The sequence below is a fragment of the Vespa mandarinia genome, chromosome 1 (genome assembly GCF_050613455.1).
Source record: "Vespa mandarinia isolate Hongniang chromosome 1, ASM5061345v1, whole genome shotgun sequence".
Taxonomy (NCBI): domain Eukaryota; kingdom Metazoa; phylum Arthropoda; class Insecta; order Hymenoptera; family Vespidae; genus Vespa; species Vespa mandarinia.
In genome coordinates this window covers 11,381,978-11,402,829 of record NC_140810.1, presented here as the reverse complement: position 1 = coordinate 11,402,829, position 20,852 = coordinate 11,381,978, and the positions used below count along the sequence as shown (strand labels likewise).

Sequence of the window (20,852 nt, the reverse complement as noted above, 5' to 3'; positions counted from 1 at the left end):
AAAGTTATAGTATTACTTAGGTATTAAAAAAACAGAAGGGAACATTAACAATTTCGGATATGATCTAATAATTTTTTTATAGCGATAGATTATTAAAAAATATAGCTATCAAATATATATATATATATATATATATATATATATATATATACGTGTGTGTGTGTGTTTGCATAGAGGAAGTTATATTAAAACAAAATTAAGAATTTTTTTATTGATAAGAAGAGATAAAGAATATATTTAGTTCATTTTTTTGAAACATTATTTTAATATCTGCCCGAGATATATTATTTCTCTCCGAAAGTATATAATATATATCTAATTTTATTGAAATAATATTATGCCGATCTTTCGAACTTAGAACTCTCTCTCTCTCTCTCTCTCTCTCTCCCTTTTTACTTTTCACGATAAAATCCAAGAAAGACGACTTCTCGATCTCGCGTATATATGTTAGTCCTAGGAATAATATTACAAACGTATCTATACAGATATCACGTAAGAAAGTAGCGACATTACGATCCGATGCTGTAAAAATATCACGGTTACGATATCAAATATTTTGATTGAAAATTGTAAACGTTACATTTTCACGTACTTCTAGTACTACATATACACTTCTACTACTATTATCGTTATCAACATATCTGATCATAACTGTCGTTATTATTTTTACTCTTTTATTATTGTTATATTATTATTATATAAACGTTATCATTATTGTTATTGTTATTATTACGAAGTGACTTTCTCTTTATATGAAATTTAACATTATTTTAACTTTTTACAAAAATGTTCGACAGAAATATTCCGACAGGAAAATTCACAAAATTAAAAGTGGAATAAACCAACACGCAGAAATTACAACGAATCATATTTAACTGTACAACAAACTTAATTAAAAACTGGTTACTTTATGGACTTGATTAGTATACAGCAAAAAATGTTTCGATCATTGCAGTCATAACAAACGAAGCAATGACGAATAATTAATAGTTTGTTCCTTTCTTTTGCTTCTATTGGAGTAATATTTGCTGGGAAAATATGATGTGATTTTTACGTCAGAAGAAACTTAGTTCGATGTGATTATATTGGCGTAGAATAATTAGATGGAAATGAAATACTCTTATATATTCTGATCGATAAAAAGCAGACAAAACTTTCACAATCTGCAAAATTCATTCGTAGAATACATGAAATACAAGTAGTAGTTCCATAATAAAGTATGGGTTACTGTCAAAAATATTCGAACGTTAAGAAAATATTTTTATTAATCTATCTGAATTAATTATGAAAGAATTTGATTGAACCCTTTTTCTCTTATGAAACATATTTTAAAATTACATATTGTTAGTTTATTAAATGTTCATATAACGTAATGTAAATAAATCGAAATCATGTTTAATTATTACATGACAAAAGTAGTATTCGGATACTTATCGGAAATTAATATTTTTTACTTTTTTCTCTTTTATGTAGAATAAATGCAATGTCAATATTTCGTTAAATAGTCCTTTTATTTTGGATTACACGTTTTAGGCGTTTGGTCATATTTGATGTTATTATTTTTAATATTCTCGCAAATTATTATCACCAATGAATCGCGATATATCGATTTTGTGCAAGATTATATTAAAAGTATTAATCCTTTGACTGGCATCTAAGCGTGCTTAATAAATTTGCACTTGTGATACTGTAAAAAAACGCGCTTCTCTTTCTTAAGCGTTTAAAAAAATATCTTATGATATTGTAGGCACATATAGACGCTTAACTTACTTTAACACTTTAGTAGATTATTAGATATATCGTGAAAGAAGCTTAAAGTCAATGTTGAATTTTTATTAGGTGCATTAATTATTCTGCAGTTTAATGCAGAATACGAACAAATAAATAATATTTGTTTAATGTAATGGAATTCAGTGTTTTAATTGTTCAATATACTTTCTCAAAAATGGACGCCGTTCTCGGTATAAATCGCAACTGAATTACTATCATATAGTACGGTTGGTATGTCTCAAAGTTTGCCGTAATCAAAGAGTTAAATAACCAAAATAAATAAATAAATAAAAAAGAATATCTACGAGTAAGACTTACTTTCTTAGAGTAGCCAATCGTTGCTCCTGAGCTTTTATGTATCCATTGAGAGTGTCTATAAGAACCGATTCGGTTTCCAAAAGTTCTTCCATATCTGCCAATGCTGTATAAAGTTCAGCCGTTGAACTGATAAAGAATGTAGTCATCAGAATGGCTTCCACAACAACCAGCATCACTCCGAGCCTCGTCATCTTTGACACTCTTTAAAAATATCAAGAAAGAAGAAAGAGAAAATTAGTTTTAATTATACCAAAAATCTCCATTACCAGTTTTTTTTATTCCAATAAATATTTTCTCTTTACCGGAATTAATCGTAACCGATAACTGCTTTTCCTTTCGTTCTCTTCATTTTTTTATTTCCTTTGATAGAGCGAAAAAAGAAAGAGAGAGAGAGAGAGAAAGAGAGAAAGAGAAACCACAGCACTAACGACAATAGAATGAAGATGGATGAGCACCAATTAATCACGTACGCGAGGCGAAAAAATGTTCAACGGTCCATTCGAACGCTCATGGCCGACCGCTTTTAATCTTCCTCGAAGAAAAACTGTTGACCGTCCGCCGTTTTGCTCCCTCCCGCCTCTCGTCAAAAAGTCCATGAGCTTCAAGTCGTTTTGATTTGAACGAATGTTCGAATAAGATTGATATAGTTGCATGGATCATTCGATATGGACTATAAAAACTTACGTGCCGCCGTTCAAGATATATATTTTTTACCAATTTGAAATATTTTTTTTTATTAATTTCTCTAATATCATTTAGTAATAGTACTTTCACATATCTTATTTATCGATAATTAGATTTTGAAAAAATATTTAATAGGGAAATAGAGTAATAGTAAATAGATGATTAATTAAGCATTTTTATTTATTCGATCACTAATTTTATTAATAGTTAATTAATAGTGAGAACTTTGTAAAATAAATGATCAATCTATATGAATAGTTTGATTAGTACAAATAATTAAGTGTCAGATTTGCGTCATCTATAATATATTACAAACATGATATTTTATTACAAATACTGACTATTTATTTCAAATATAGCCAGAATGTTTAAGAATACTGTTCGAATAAATAACCAATCATAATTAAAAGTAGTTTAATCGTTTTTTTTTCTTTGCGACGAAATATTAACGAACCAAATTTGTGCGTTTTAAGTAAAGATTATTATTAAAAATGTCTATTTATCTAGGACGATTATATAACCGTCCGTGGAAACCTTTTCTCTTAATCATGAATGTACATATATATGAATATATGTATGTGTATGTATATGCATAAGTATACATATATTTATTTATAGATATGTATGTTTGAGTAGTATTTCATTAATAAAATAAACTTTAATTGATAGTCGATATTTTAGTGGAACTAAAAATTATCGATGACGGCAGGCAAATTAAATCATCCTACAAATTATCCTACCAAATTTTCTGCCAAATTCTCAATTTGGTTTAAAAGTAAAAGATCGAACGATGAACTTCGAAAGAAAAAGAAGAAGACTTAGTAACTAAACTTATTTGTTTCCTTTAACGTGATACTAAACTTTTCGAACAGATTCTTTTTAAAAGTACTTTATCTTTGGAGCAGGACGCCTCCGGTCACAAATTAAAGAAATTTCTCTAATCAAGTTTCCACGGGACCATCTGTATCTCTTTCTATACACAACCGATGTCACGATATATATATATATATATATATATATATATATATATATATACAGGGTGATACTTTTTAAAAGTTATTAAAGCTTCTCATCCCATTTAATGCAAGGCAATTCGATTATAACAAATAAAATTACTAAAGACAAGAAAGGAAAAAAAAGAAAAGAAGAGAAAGAAGAAAAATAAAACTGCCCTCATACTTTTAATCTTCAGTGAGAATAATATGAACTAAAAAAGGAGAAGAAACGATAGTTAAAAAGGTTTCGTAATTGATTGAACGTAGCATAAAAAGTCAGAAGGTTAATGATCAATATACGCCGTTTATTAATAACGCTAATAAAACAATATCAACGAATGACATAGAGATCATGAATTTCAAAAATGTACACCCGGCCGATAGAAAAACATTTTCTTGGAGTCAGTTAAGAGAAGGTGATCGTGGGGGATGAAAGGGAGGAGGTTTACACTAGAAAACTTAACAGAATACGAGGTTTAAAGATGGCAATGGGTATCCAAGTTACACCTAATAGATCGACGATTTATTTCGTCACGTAGTCGTAAAGATCGTAAAGTCTGCAGTAAAACGAATGGAAACACAGAAGCGGCACCTTTTCATCCATTGACTACTACTACTCACCGGTAGTTTACCTCCATCTTCTTTGAGAGTACTCGAAAGTTCAAAAGCTCGAGCTCAAGCCCCGTTGGGATGGGTTTGTAAAGATAAAGAAAGAGAGACAGACAAACAGAAAGAAATAGAATGAGAAAGAAAGAAGAGTGAATGAACAGAGAGAAAGAAATATACGAATGAATGACTGATAGAGCAAGAGAGAGAGAGAGAGAGAGAGAGAGAGAGAGAGAGAGAGAGAGAGAAAGAGAGAGAGAGAGAGAGAGAGAGAAAGAGAGAGAGAGAGAGAGAGAGAGAGAGAAGGAGTAAATAGAGAAACGTCTCGTACGAGAAAAATATGACGAAGAAAAGGAAGCGTGTTTCTTAAAAAGGAACGGATGTTAATTAAGATTAGCAAAAGAGCACCTTTTTATAGAAAGGATTCGATGAGAGAAGTGGAAGGGAAGGGGTATTTTCCTCAAGTTCGTTCTTCTTCTTTTGTTCGATCTTCTCGACTTTTTTGCATTCCCAGTGTTCTAAAAGCGTTTCGAAAAAAAGAACGCAAAGAAAATTCCGCTTTGCATATGAATTCTTCATAAGTATGACGCGAAAGTGCTTTTGCTCAAGGCAGATAGACTCCTGTTTTATTTTTTCAGATGTTATTGATATTAAATTATGTTTGATTTATATTGATGAATAATACATATAATAATTAAATTGTGTTTAACGAGTATACTCGTCATGAAGAGATAGCAATCTTATTTTTTCCTTTTTTTCTTTCTTATTTTACCACGGATATACTCGTCATGTGAAAAAAAGAAAAGGGGAAAAAGGGGAATTGAATTTGAATTAAAATATTAATGAAAGATGAAAAAAAAAGAAAAGAAAGAAAAGGATATTTATCAATTTAAAACGTTTTACAATATCTTATATATTTTGGATTATATTTCCTATACAACGTAGATACATATTTTTTTAAATAAATTAATATGATTAAAGAGCTTGGCGAAAAATTAAAAATTCTCTTATCAACTTCTAATAATGTTCGTTGTGAAATGTATTAGTCTACGATACAGTAACGTTTCTATTCTCAAATATAATTATTTTTATCTAAATCATATATCTGTATGTTTTGAAAATACTTACGACACATTAATTCCTTCTTGTGAAAAGATTGAATAAATTATAATAAATCTCTTTAAAAAATAAAGTCATAAAATTAACATAATATGTTAAGAAATTTATACTACAACATAAAATATCTTAAGTAGTATAATTTGGATAACTTTTTTATACATAAATATATATAGTACATACATATATGTAAGGAAGATATTATATGTACATATGTACTCCGAAGCATGCATGGCTTCAGTGACACGTATGGATATAATATAAACTACAAATGCAAGCGCGGAAGCTCAAAATAGACTCTAATAATTGAAAGTATAAATTATTTAAACTTAGTCGTACGAAAAGAGAGAATTTCGATATTTATTTGTCGAAATGCAAAAAAATCAATAATCAATAATCAAAGTCGATCGAACGTTCGTTTTTGTTATCATTAAATACAGTCAATGACAGTCAAGTTCGAGATTTAAACATATCGAAATATTAAATTAAAATTATCTTATTATTAACGCGTCTTATGGATTGTGAAATGTAAACAAATATATTAATAATAATTAATAATATTAAATAATAAATTAATAATATCCATGTAAATTATAAATTGTTCAAATGAATGTAAAATAATCGAATGTATAAATTATTTAAGTTTCACATTATGAAAAGATAGAACTTCGATGTTTATTCGTTGAAATGGAAAATATACTAATTCGAAAACTATCAAATTTAGTTATACTTATTTTATTTATAATATTTGCTTGCAAATACTTAATTAAACTTTTCAATTAATTAAACAATTGTATAATTATTAATTTCAATATTAATTATACTCTATTTCTACATATACATTTTACATTGTTAAAATGTATTTTAGAATTTTAGATTTAGTATTATAGAATTTTATCAATGTAGAATTTAGATCATGTATATAATACTTAACAATTTCTTTTTCTACAATTACTTCTTCTTCTTCTTTTTCTTATTATTATTATACTATTATAGTTATAGTAACAGAACGATAATATAATGATATAAAGTGGACTACAGGCAAAATGACAACAAATATAATGCTGTGAGTTCTACGCCATAGATAATGCGGAAATGAAGAGGGCAACTACCAGAACGCGTTCAGATGCGCTTCTCGCACCGAACCAACGATGATGGTCAATTCGCATGAAGGACCTATTCCCGTTTCTTCCTAAATATCAGAGTCGTAGATCCACTGGTCGCGATAAATAAGAGCGGCGGCATAAGGCTCGAAAGCTATTGAAGGTTCTCACCAAAATACCACTCGCCGCGTTCCCGCAAATTAATGGGAGAAAGCAATTTCTTTGAAGGATCCCGTGGAGCTCCAGTTGTAAGGTAAATGCACGATAAAGAATACTTTGCGAATTGAAATTATAACAATGTATTTCGAAGAAATGAGATACAGTTGTCGTGATATGCTTGTTTCATTTGATGCAACTAACTTTTGATTTCTCTCGAAGTATCCGGGAAGGCAATAATGAATTAGGAAAGGGAAATGAAAAGGGAAGAGTTTCAATAAAAAGTATCTGGAAAGATAAAGCAGTATTCTTATTGGTTCTAAACATATGAGGATAATACGTCCGAAATATTTAAATAATCTCATGTGTTGTCCTTTGTCCTGGTAACTGTGTGTATTCATGAGCATTGCATTGAAAAGTATATTGATATATATATATATATATATATATATATATATATCAATATATATCTATATCTATATATCATACATATATATATCGACATATACCAATATATTTATCAATATATATTAATATAAATACGTATATAAATATACATATACACACACTTAAGTACGTAACTTCAAAATTACAGGATGCTATTGAGGATTAAGTAACAACAGATTTAATTAAAAGAAACAAAATCAAAGGGTTTAAGACTGTTAAGAACCTTTTGTTCAAAGCATGTGTAATTTCAGCGACAGGTATGGACAAAATATAAACTACGAATACAAACGGGGAATGCTTTCTCTATTATGCATTTATCATATCGATGTATAAACTTGTGTTTGTTATTTCCCTCGGACGCGTACATAATAAACGGTTTTATGTGAGTAGAATAAATAGTGTTAATATACTGTAAACTCACACTTTTCAGTCTCTCATATGTACATCTTCCTTTGATGGTAGCGTGCATCTCGCAGTGATTCGTGTTAGATATGACGTCGGTATGCATTTGTTTTACGATAAATGCATAGAAAATAATAAATATAATTGATACATATAACAATCAGTATATAAATCTGTGACAAAAATAAGAATTTGTTCAATATTTTCTTAAAAATAATTAATGAATACTTATATATTATATATTTTAATACAAATTAAAAAAAAAAAAAATTTAATACAAATTAAAACATAAGTTCATTTCTACACTACTTATGAAGTAGAACATCCAGCGCTATTTTTTTTACGTGATTGTCCCTGTAGAACTAGTCTACTCTATACTATTTCAATTATTACTACTACTACTATTACTACTACTACTGATAACAATAATAATAATAATAATAATAATAATAATAATAATAATAATAATAATAATGATATAATATAATGTAATAATAATAATAAAAATATTCTTAAATATTATTTATATACATATAGATATTATTTAATAAATTTTATATTATAATAGTAAAGACAATTAACTTCAACTAATCGTGAGTAAGAAATAATGTGAAAACAAATGCATAACGATCATAAGTTAGTAAGAAAAAGAGAAATGATAACGAACGAAAACAAAAAAAAGCATTTTGTACTTTTCTTCATATATCATTTGTATTAGATGGACAATCATATGTCGAAATTATCAAGGACACGATTTGTTGAGAATTTACGAGTCAAACTACCACGTAAAATGATACATTTTTTCTTCTTTTATTATCATAAATTACAGTTATCATGTGTCATGATGCATATAATATATTTTTCTGTTTCTTATTATTATTGTTCTTATTACTATATCATTATATTAGATATTATTATTATAGTAATGGTAATAGTAATAGTAATAGTAATAGTAACAGTAATAGTAATAGTAATACTAATAATATGAAGTGAACTCCTACAGAGGTAACCATAACAAAATAACGCTAAGAGAAAAATCTCGTAGATAATGTGGAAATGTACTTCTCTTTTAATCTTTATTGAAAGTAATACATAATATATATGTTCACTAATTATATTTTAAATTATATTTTATTGAAAAAATAATCAATAAATGTGTATAATTCATGTGGATTTGTCATTAAACAAAATTATACTGCTATTGAGTCCTATCTAGCATAGGTCACCGCGAAATTCATGTCAGCCATCAGTGATATAAATATAAGAGATTGGATAATAATATTTTACTAAATTATGAAATAAGGAGAAAATGAATAAATTAGTTCATTATTTTTTATTATATCGATACAATAAAAAAAACACTGGAATCATTTAGCCTCGAGATTTCCTGAATTACGAATCTAGATGGTTGCCGATGTGATACACATTCATTATAGAATCTCTATTTTTTAGTATATAAAATCTAAAAGAAATTATAAATTTTTCCAAAATTTAACAATAATTTATAAATTCAAATCTCATGATATAAATGACTGAACATGTATTTTTTTTATTTTTGCCATAGAATCATCTGGACTCATTAAGTTCATTAAAATGATCGAGTAAGTTACCGTAGCTTCCCCGTGCGAGCATTGTCTTGCATTCGGAAATATTCAAAACATTTGAGTATCAGTTATTTACACACCAACCAAACAGATAATCGCTACTTCACGGACATTAAACATACATCATTCAAGCATGATATGAAAATCAGTAGTAGGAGTACGAACTTCATCTCTTTTTCCGCAAATTTTGAGAGGCGCCACAGTACTGAACTTTTTCTTTGAGAAAAATGTCGAAAACAACATTTACGCCGTCAATGAGAACAGAAGTAACTTTTAACCAATTTTAATGAACGTAGTCTCATTTTAAAAATGAAAGTTTCATCTACAGCGTATTAGTTTCAAATTTTAAAAAAAGTTCTTATTCGTGCATAAAAATATCATTTTTTAACACAATTTCTTTTTTCGAAGAAAAAAAGTTTTTTCAAAATTTTGAAACCAATACGCTTTAGATTAAACCTTCGTTTCTAAAATGAAACATTGTTCATCAAAAGTCGATTAAGAATTATGCATATTCTCAGTGATGGCGTAAACCATTAAAAAACAAGAAATAATGAACAGAGCTTCTTAAGAGCTTCTCTACCTTCACGCATCTAATTTCGATTGTCGTTTATTTTGTTTTTTCCTCAATATCAATAGTCTTCTAACGCTTATATTTTGTTTATTTCGCCTCGCTCGCGTCTCTATCATCTTGTTACATTCTTTCCTTTTCTCCTATTTATTTTTTTATCATTCCTACACATAAGTACTTACTACTCAAGCAAATCTCTATAAAGGCATAATTAGGGACGGACAGAGAGAGACAGAGAGAGATAGTGAGAGAAAGAGAGAGAGAGAGAAGTAAACTAAAATTTTCTAAAAGATATACGTTAACTTGACATTTAATAGCAAATCGGAAGTGGATTGAATATGATAAAAAAGTTTAAAAATATATATTACATAAGTAACTTTAATAATTGTTAAGTTCCCAATTATTCGCCCTTTCATCGTAATAATTTCTTTACTTTCTTTATCTCGACCGTTTCATTGAAGTCGGTCGTCTTATTAAACATTCCATCGCCGTCCGATCGTAGTCAAGTTCTTTCATAATATCGCGCGGGGAGACTATCTTTGTGAATAGAAGTAAATAAAAGTTCGAAGCCTGAGAGTGGTGAAAAATCGGTGAGAGAAAAGACTGCAGCTTCTCCGACATATTAAATTAATCTTTACGAGTCTTTCCCCTCTTTCTCTTGCCGTTTTCTTTCTTTCTCTTTTTCTTTTTTTTTTTTTTTCTTTTCTGCATAAACCCTTGAGACAAAATTCAAAAGATTGCGGCCGGAAAAAGGATGACGGGACTGGAAATCTCGTTGAATGCGTGGCGTTAATTAAGCGCCATCCCGGAAGAATATGAGTACTACTGAGAGTATGCCACTGGAAATATAGGAAATAAAAAAGAAAGTCATTCGTGAGAAAAGAAGAAGAGGTTAAGAGAAGGGTTGAAATAAGGATAGGGGAAAGGAATGATGAAGAAGGGTTGATATGATAGGAAGGAGTTTTTGATCATCGTTCAAAAATCGTTCGATGCACGTACATACAAATTTCTTCTTTGTTAATTAGAGACCTTAATTAATATTATTTTTCGAGAAAATTGATGAATTTTTAAATATAAGAGGAAAAATTTTAAAAAGAAAACGAAGAAAAAAATGAAAAGAGTCACAGTCGATGAGATCACCGTCTCGGTTGTCGATCGTGAAATTAAGTCGAGTCAACGAACCGTGGAATCGATTAAGTCGACCAGTGAAAAAGAAGAAGATGGAGAAGGGAAAAGGAAAAAAAAAGAAAAAGAAAAAGAAAAAGAAAAAGAAAAAGGAAAAGGAAAAGGAAAAAAAGAAGGAGCGAAAAGAAGTTCGTTGAAGTGGTTGACGAGAGATAGCAGTAAGTAAAAACTTAATAAAATTAAGTTCCTCATAAAATTTATCGAAGACGAGGATCTTGCGCGTCATTGAAATAATCAAAATTAATTGCTCATTTATAAAATAATTTATAAATTGAGATTCATTCTTTAATAGCGCGTATTTTATCAACGTGCGTATTTTGCAACGAAGACCTTGCGAATGAACTCTTTTGTTAGTTATCAGAAAAATCTTCTCAAAAATTTCTTTTCTACAGCAGAACGATAAAAGTTTCTTATCTTTTTCACATGATCTCTTATATTATCATCTTTCCTACTGGATATGCCGATCGATATTTCAGGAATTGTCTTTATCTTTTCGTTTAAAAATTTCACGTGAATGAAAGAAAATGTAGAAATAACAGAGAACCGATTATTACTACATAATAATCCGATTAATCGAACATTCTAATAAAGAAACTTGATGTCTTCATTGCAAAAAAAAAAAAAATGAAAAAAGAGATAGAGATAGAGAGAAAGAAAAAAGTTCCTTTAAGAAATCACAAAAAGAATTTTCCGAATGCACGAAAAGAATTGTAAGCTGATTATTATCTCACATCATAAAATGACTTATTATCAAACCGTACAATTGATAATCGAATAATCATTATCAGTTAATCGAAAATTTAGATGAAAAAATAAAAAAAAAAAAAATAAAAGATGAAAGAAAAGTAGTTTCTTCGTTTAAATATAAGTGAAAAGTTCTTTTAGAAAATCACACAAGAGAGTTTTCCAATCGAATCGGAAAAATTTCCTCCCATTTGGAGCTTGGTATTAACGCGTGTCATACCGTCTGAAAGTTAATTAAACTCCTATCAGATCGCTTCGATTCGTTCGGTGAGAATACGTCGGGACTCGTTAGTTCGAACTTCGAAGTAGAAAGCAATCGCGTTTTCAACTGGAAAGAGTGTGCACACTCGAGAATGCCTGAGAACGAATCGAGTGCTTCGAAGTGAACGCGACTTTTCATTTTTCCATTCGTCGATAAACTTTTCCAGTAATGCGCGTTCTTCTCGTCGTCCTCGTCGTCGTCATTGTCGTCGTTGTCATCGTCGTGCAACAGCTAGCTTTGTTTCCTCCTCGAACCGACGGCTAATTACCAATAAAGTTAATCCAACGCCTCTAGCTTTATTACACAACCAGTAATTAACCTGAAATCCGAGGAGTTAGCTGTACAAAATTCGTCTCTCTCTTCTCCCTCTTCATTTCTCTCTCTCTCTCTCTCTCTCTCTCTCTCTCTCTCTCTCTCTCTCCCACCTTGATCTTTATTTTCTATTTCACTCTCTCCTTTTCTACAATTCGCAAAGAGTCTCTCTCTCTCTTTCTCTCTATCTCCCTCCCTCCCTCCCTCCCTACCTCTCTCTCTTTTTCGACCACACTTGTAATTACCGGTAGAAATTAGTTTGCTACGGTACCACCACAAACCAGTAATTGTTCTGAATTTCCGAGAGGAAGGTATCGTATTAAATTCGACTCTCTTCTCTAACGAGAATCAACGGGACTGATCACTGTTAGTATGTTTCTATAATCAAGATGGTGTCTTAAAATATTCGGTATAACAAGCGAGATAAAAGGATGATTATCATTTTTAACTGGTGTAACAGAGTATGATACTTAATCAAGTACACGAATATCCGCTTCAAAACTTTTTGGGACGATAAGTAGTTACATCAATATCTTCAATTTTCTTTTATTTTTAAATAAAATTAACAAAAATAAGATTCGATCGTAAATAAGAATGACGTGAGCAATCGATTGTTTCAATTATTTTCTACTATGTGAGAAAACAGACAGGGTATAACATATCGAAAAGTCGATCGTTAAAGTCAAGAAGCTTGGAAGAGGCTACAAAAAGGTCGAAATAATAAAAGGAAAGAAATGTAAAGTAGAAAGAATGGATGGTGTTGCAAATGAAAGACAAACACCTAGGAGGATATATATGTATACATATATATATATATAGAGAGAGAGAGAGAGAAGAGGACGGAAGGAAAAGGACAAAGTAAAGAGATCAACAGGAGGGAGAGGAAGAGATAGATAGATAGATAGATAGATAGATAGATAGATAGATATATATATATATATATATATATATATATATATATATATATATATATAGAGAGAGAGAGAGAGAGAGAGATGTCAAACGAAGGAGAAGCAAAAAAGAGATAGATAAAAGGGAGTGATAGGTGGTAGGAATGAAGAGGGGGAAAGAGAAGGGTGGAATAAGGTAGTGAGAAAGAAAAGAAGGGATGAACAATTGAGAGGAAAGTAAAAGAGAGACGATCATCCGTCCGGAATTAAATTGGCCGCGGGCATAATGCTCGAGAAACCGTGAAATTACCATTTTGAGGCTCTCGCCCGTTTTCAAAGCTACCTTTTCCTGTGAACTAAAACGACTCTGTTATTGGTGACATTCTGCAGGACTTTGTCATCGCCTCCATAATAATCACTAGAGGAAAGAGAGAAAAGGGCATTTTTCTCGATGTTCCATCAAGAGAAATTTGAATCTCACACTTTTGTAAAGTTCAATATATGAGGCCAATATTTCAATGCAAGATTCGATTCGTTTTATAAGTGTCGCATAAATTTTAATTTTTATTATTCCTTGTCTTCTCTTTCCTTTTTATTCAGATCTTTTAATCGCTCGATTGTCTAATATCTACGAGGTACAATATTTTTCTATAAGTAATAATTATTAAGAGATATTATCTTAAAAAAGAAAGAATACCCAACGAATATATTAAAAAAACGAGCTCGTATCTTTTTCAAAGCTTTTCTTTCTTTTTCTTTTTTTTACAAAGTAAATCTACAATTCTACAATCCTTTTCAACAGATTTCTTTTTTTTTATGCGCGGAATGAGATTACTTATCGCATTATACTTTCGATGACTTTCTTTCTCTCTCTCTCTCTCTCTTTCTCTCTCTCTCTTTCTCTTTCTCTATTTCTCTCTTTTTTACACTATCAGGATTACAGTTCGAAATAATTATTCTCGCTTTTTTAGTTTCATAAATAACGATTTCTATTGCCTTTTTAACACTTCTTGCATCATTTTTCTTGTGCATGAAAAATTCTTGTATAATTATTCTTGTATAATTATACTCGAAATATTAAACGTTTTTATGGGATGTTTTTATTATCAATTACTCTTTCGTAACTCGTATACATATGAGTAACTTTTTCATTTACAGGTTTTCATCTATTCATTTTTATCTCAATATTTCGAGTATCATCAAAAGAAAAACACAAATATATATGTATGTGTGTTGTGTGTGCATATATATGTATATATTATGTAATATATACCAATAAAATAGAAATCGCTTTGAAAATAACAAACGAACGAAAAATCGTTCGTCGAAATAAAAGTGATCTTTTATTACTTGGCTCCAAGTAAGTAACAAAAACGCGCTTGGTGAAAACAAAAAAAAAAAGAAATCAATGATACAGGGATGCTGGTCGAAGCAAAAGGTCGAAGGTAGAGAGTTGAGGGTTGGAGTAAACGAAGGGTAGGAGATCTTGCGTCTATGGTCTCGCGTAAGCACGATAAATTCGTTTTAATAGCGACGTTTATTGCGCCTATGGGCCAAAGAATCAAAGAGGCACAATAACGTTAATGGAATTCATTTGTTTTTTCGCTAAAGTTTACGTGCCCTCGTAGCATAGACATTAGACACACGACTTTTCGCTGTTTCAGCCATATAGTTCGACGTTTTTATATAATACATAAGTACATATGTACATCGTTAAAACAAAGGAGGAAAGGGACGATTGGAAAAGGGTTTAAAGGATTTGAGGAAAAATACTGAAGTAGGTAAATATTCATACGGATCATTTACAGAAGATAAAAATATTAATGAATATGCGCATCTATAAATTTATACCTCAAAAGTTTAGCCAGATCGGATTAAAAATTTAAATGTGATTGGCTAATTAACTCGTAATATCGATTTTTATTGCAAATTGAATGAAAATTATCGTTACTTAACATTTTTGAATCATTTCATTATACTATTGATCGTACTACAATTGTACGATCGAAAAATTTTAATAATTTATATTGATTATAAAGTGAATGACTTTATTTTAATTTATTATTATCAATTTACACATGATAGATTTTACTAATTAAATAAATCAACAAAAAAAAAAAAACGATTGCGAAAGATATATAATGCTTTCTTAGTTTGAATAAAATTGAATATTATTGTTTGATTTTTATCACGAGAATTTATTTACAATACTAATTCATGACCACGTGTTATTTCATAATTAGTTTTATTCTTCGTACGAAAGATACATAAATAAGAACAGATTAATCGTGTATGAAATCGCCAATATCTTTCCTTTTCTTTTTTCAAAATACTTGTTAACTAACCTAAACTCCAACACTAAACTTCTGTGCTTCAAGCTAATTTCAATATGATGTTCCTCTACAAGACAATTCATTTTGCGAACAAACCCCATCGTCTCTGGCTTTATCCACGGGACCGATTAGAGTTCAAGGGAAGATCCGATGCGAGAATCGATGCATCAAAGTGAAGTTAACACCGTTTATTACAGAGTCAGATCGCAGTTGTGCATTTGTGAACGATGGTCTACGTTCGAATGCACATCTAACGGGAAATGTCGGAATTTGTATCGACGTAGAATTCTTGGTCACTCGAAACTTCTGTATTGTGAGGCAAAGACAATGAGAAATTTAGAATACAACGAAGAAAGTATATATATATATATAGAGAGAGAGATATATGTATGGAGTGAGAGAGAGAGAGAGAGAGAGAGGAGTAACAAAGTTACACTAGCAATCAGACACGGCGCATACCTGGCGGCAATTAAACTTAAACTCCGTGGAAAGTGTTCCATACATACGTACAGTTAGTTCATCTATATTTAGTTACATACTAATGCACTCTGCCAATCCCGTTTCCTTAAACTCGAAAGTAGTCGGAATCGATTTCAATAGCACTAGAGAACGCACGCCCGATTTCGTCTTAGATTATGCTTATGCATTCTACTAAAGCATTACGCCAGAATTGTTCAACTTCCAAGAAAATCGAACTTTTAAATCCTTATGGGGGAGCATCTTTCTTGAATTTCTCTCGTTGAATGTCGTTATCTTGAATTCATTCGAAAAAAGTGAAAAAATATATACTTATACACACACCTATATATATGCATATATATATATTAATAATCATGATTAAATAATTTCAAATAATTAACAGATAAATTAATGATAACATTTATAATTAATTAAACAATTTTGTATAGACGAATATATTTCAGATAAGTTTGATCTTTACAAGATTTTTTTTTCGCAGTGGGTTGAATAATAAAAATGTCAATGAAAATTGATCACAAAAGTTAGGAATAAAGAGTTAATTAAATCTTATAAAAATATTATTTCACATGAGATCGTGATGCTTTTTCAATATCCCTTCTTTCGATTACAGGACGATATTGGGAGGGGGGGAATAAAATTTCTTTTTGTTGAAAATCTTTGCGTTGATTAACATTCCCCAGCCGTGTATAAAAGTAAACAAAAGCAAGCGGAACGCAACTCGATGGAAATGAGATTTTTTCGAATCATTTTTACAAATAAACGGAAATAGAAAGACAGAATGAACATATGAAAGAGGGAGAAAGAGAGGGAGAAAGAGAGAGAGAGAGAGAGAGAGAGAGAGAGAGAGAGAGAGAGAGAGAGAGAAAGAGAGAAGAAAAATATACATATATCTACATATTCATAAAAACAACATAAATACTACATACACAAAAATGATCGAGATCACAGCTTTCCTCCTCCTCCCACTCGTTAAAATCATCATCCTTCCATTTTTTTTTTTATTTTATTTTTTCATTTTATTTCGTTTTCTTTCAACTCGAATACCCTTTCCCTTCTCCTCTTCCTCTTGATCCCACCAGTAATACAGGACATCACCAAGTTTTTTGTTTACCCACGGTATATATATCGAGACGAACGCGACGCGAGTAAATTACTGACCGAAGCCCGGTAAACGAACGAACGTAAAATAGAAAAAACGTTCTCTTTTCTGTCAGAGGCGTGTAGTATCGCGCACCATCACTGCCATCGCCATCACCAGCTGTACCACCGATGGTATCGCTGAAAAATCGTCATACGGGCCAAACTGCCGAAAAATTTGGTCAACGAAAATATTCGAGCCATCTGTCGCTTGGGTTTGTATGCGTTCGTCTCTTATTCGACTAATACACTCGTACGTTGCAGGAGAGATAAAAAAGAGAAAGAGAAAGAGAAAGAGAAAGAGAGAGAAACATATATGCATACATATATACACACGTGTGCGCAAACATATACGCACACAGTGAAAGTGGATGCACCAGAATAATTCATCGTCCGTATTCGCGACGCGTGTAAACACGTAGTTTACAAACTGAACGACCGAACCAGGTTGCAGTAGTTTTGTCGTCTATACACTACTACTACTTTCTCTCTCTCTCTCTCTCTTTCTCTCTCTCTCTCTCTTTCTCTCTCTCTCTCTTTTTCTCTTTCTTTCTCTCCCTACCCTTCTATTTCTAGTTAAACCAAACGCAATCATTCTTCCACGCAGATGTTATTCCTTGTTAGAAAGAGAAAGAAGAAAAAAAAATGTTTCAATCTATGACTATAAAGGGAATATATATCACCTATGTATACGCGCGCACGCAAACACACATATACACACACAGAGCCATAAGAGTAAAACAAATAAAACGAGTTATACATGATTGTTTCGAAGATATATATGTATAATGTATAAAATAATAGTAACGAAATTGAAAAATCATCATCACAATATTATTAAGAGGGGAAATACGTTTAGATGACTCAAAAAATTGAATTCTTTTTTTATTCCATAAATTGTTAGTAAAACTATTTAAAAATATGTTCCCAAAGTTTCAAATAAAAATTTCAATTCGTTCTGATATTACGAGTGGTTAAGTAAGCATCGTTAAGTGCCAGAGCGCGGGACATGTAAAACGGATCGATCATTCAGGTAGTCATTTATGAACTGCCTACAATATATTTGAAAGAGAGAGGAATATCGACAAATATTCTTTTGTTCATTTTCACAATAAAGGTCTTGGCGTTGTTTTGACAAAGCGTCGACTTTAATATTAGTTTGGTACTGACCTTCGTATCGTGTGTTTCAAGTTTGGAGACAAAATGTCAACATATCCGAAGAAAGAACATGGTACTTCTACTCGCACTAGTAGACCACGTAAAAGATCCTTCCACGGAAATCAGTATTCTAATAGTGAACCAAGTAAATGTGGCGAGGATAAAGAAAGTATCAGCGCAAACAAACTTTCGGATGCCACTAATGAAAATGTGATTGTTAATCCTCAATATTGTTATATGAAGGATATGAAAAAGAAGGATTGCTAGAATGATGCTGAAATCGCTGATTAATCAGTAAGTAGTTTAAATAAATTCATTACTGGCTTGAATTTGTTGTTTCTAATAATTTTTTTTCAAGTGCGTTTTTCTCGTAAAGACTTTTTTTTTAATTTGTGTACACTCTAGCTCAAAAAGTTTTTAATCAATCATTTTAAAACTTGATAGTTAGTTTCTTTATATAATTACACTTTATATGAACTTAAATTTGGAGTAATATCATTGTTTAAAGTATTTTTTTATTATAAAAAAAGTTATTAAAAAATGTCAAAAAATTATGCTTTTTTTGTTTAAACACCTCTAAAAAATGCAATTTTCAATTTTTTTGGTGGAAGTTAAGTTCATATAGAAGAAAGACATGTCCTTATAGTAAATTTGAAATCCTATTGATCTCAGATGAAAACTGTGACCTCCAGAATGTACACAAACAGCTACGTTTGATGGTGACCTCTGATGAAAGGCAGCTGATATCTTAAGATAAGAAATACTTTAGAAAAATTACAATCTTTATTTGAATATATGTATAAAATGTTCTCAAAATTTCAATAAATTATATACATTCTTTTCTTGTTAAAAAAATTCATGCAAATTACTAAATAACGTAATCCTAAACCTATTTTCCCCCTTAAGGGGAAAATGGCAGAGATGAGGAAAAATATCGGATGTTTTCTTTTATCACAAAATTATAACATCGAATCGTCAAAACGTTCCCAATTTAAAATATTATTATATTTTTATTTTTCCTTTATTTATTATATAATAATGTAAAAATTACGTTTTTTGACGAGTGGCTTAATATCTATTATTTCATTCCTCGTTTGACATTTGTTATGGGAAAAATTGCGAATGATGTTGGCGAATGAAATGTAAGTATAGTTTATTTTACCATATCGTATTTACACATATATTAGAATATTTATATATTTAGTTTATAGACGATACAATGCGAAGAATATTATATTGTATCAGAGAAGTGAAAATATTTGATTATTCCTTTTACAAGAACGAGAATATATAAATATTCTTTTAACGATTTCCTTCAGCTATTTTACTTCAGTTTCAGTTTCAGTATCATTTCAATTATTTATTTATTCAATTATTAGGTAGTACGCGATTGCCATTAAAAATCATGATAACATTTGTTATCGTTAGAACGGAAGTTACATGAGGTCTAATAGAAAAAATGGCCTTTTCTTGCGACAGTTCGACATTTTTTTACGTACACACTGTACAGAATCGAATCTACACGAATGAAACGAACTTCGTTTATTTTACAATTCGCACGAGATGGAAAAAAGAAATGAAGGAAGATTGCTTTCGATCGAAATGCTCTTTCTTCCTTTTTTTATTCTTTTCTTTTTTCTTTCTTTTTAGTTTTTTCCTCTATTCGACGTTTTTTCTTTGCTTCCTCCTTTTCCCTTTCTTTTTTACTTTCCTCTCTCTCTCTCTCTCACACTCCTTTTCTCTTTGCCTCTCTTTCGTTTCATGAAAAAAGGCTTCACGATCTCTTGCAAATGTACCTGAACGTAGATGAAAAGAAAAGGGCTGAGAGTAAAAGAGAAAGAGAAAAAGAGAAAGAGAGAGATAGAGATAGAGATAGAGATAGAGAGAGAGAGAGAGAGAGTAGAAAGAGAAAAGCAATGTTTCTCCGATTCCACCGAACTCTTGTGAACAGTCGGCATCGATTGCGTAGAGAAAAACAAACGGGTTGAAAACTACGATCGACAATGAGTATCATGGATCAGAACATATCCAAACAATCCTTCTTTACCAATGATTTCTCCATTTCTTTTTTTTTCGAAAATAAACAACATAGAGTTTCGTTTGAAAGACAGAGAAAGTGGGCAAACTCATAAAGTTTATATGAAAATGTTAACTCATCATTGGATGAGTACGGTATCATTTAAGTTCATTGGTAAAATTTCGCATTGTAAAAAATCAGACTTCAATTGGTCGTCTCTATTTTTTTTCATTTTAATCATAAGTAACTTATGATTAAAATGAAAAAAAATACTTAGTACTCACTTAAAATTGTTATTATTTTGATTATTTTGATTATATTTAAGGTACATATTTATAACAATTTTTTTTTATTATTTAATTAGAATCGTTTTTCATATGTTTACGTCAAAATTCTTCCGACAAAAAAAATGAAAATTTATCTACGTCCGAAGTTGTCAAGCAACGCATTAAATGAAGACAAGTTATAAATAATAATGGTTAATAATTATTTTTCAGAATGATATTAATCTTAATTTTTATCCTCATATATGACAAGAATTGAACAAAAAAAAAACTTTGAATTA

General features: G+C 30.3%; 1 protein-coding gene and 1 long non-coding RNA gene across 8 annotated transcripts in view; one reads left to right on the top strand and one right to left on the bottom strand.

Annotated features, from left to right (window-relative positions):
• PH4alphaEFB (prolyl 4-hydroxylase subunit alpha-1) overlaps positions 1–20,852 on the bottom strand; it is a 309,837-nt gene that overhangs the window by 45,191 nt on the left and 243,794 nt on the right. For all 7 annotated transcript variants that reach the window (XM_035875411.2, XM_085662100.1, XM_035875407.2 and 4 more), the window contains one exon: positions 2,089–2,289. In XM_035875411.2, the coding sequence (XP_035731304.2) occupies positions 2,089–2,279 (191 nt within the window). In that variant the 5' untranslated portion in view covers positions 2,280–2,289. The remainder of the gene's footprint in view (positions 1–2,088; positions 2,290–20,852) is intronic.
• Positions 17,239–19,080, top strand: LOC146873309 (uncharacterized). Its single transcript, XR_014983151.1, has 3 exons — positions 17,239–17,327; positions 18,304–18,564; positions 18,943–19,080. It is a non-coding gene; the product is annotated as an uncharacterized LOC146873309 (long non-coding RNA).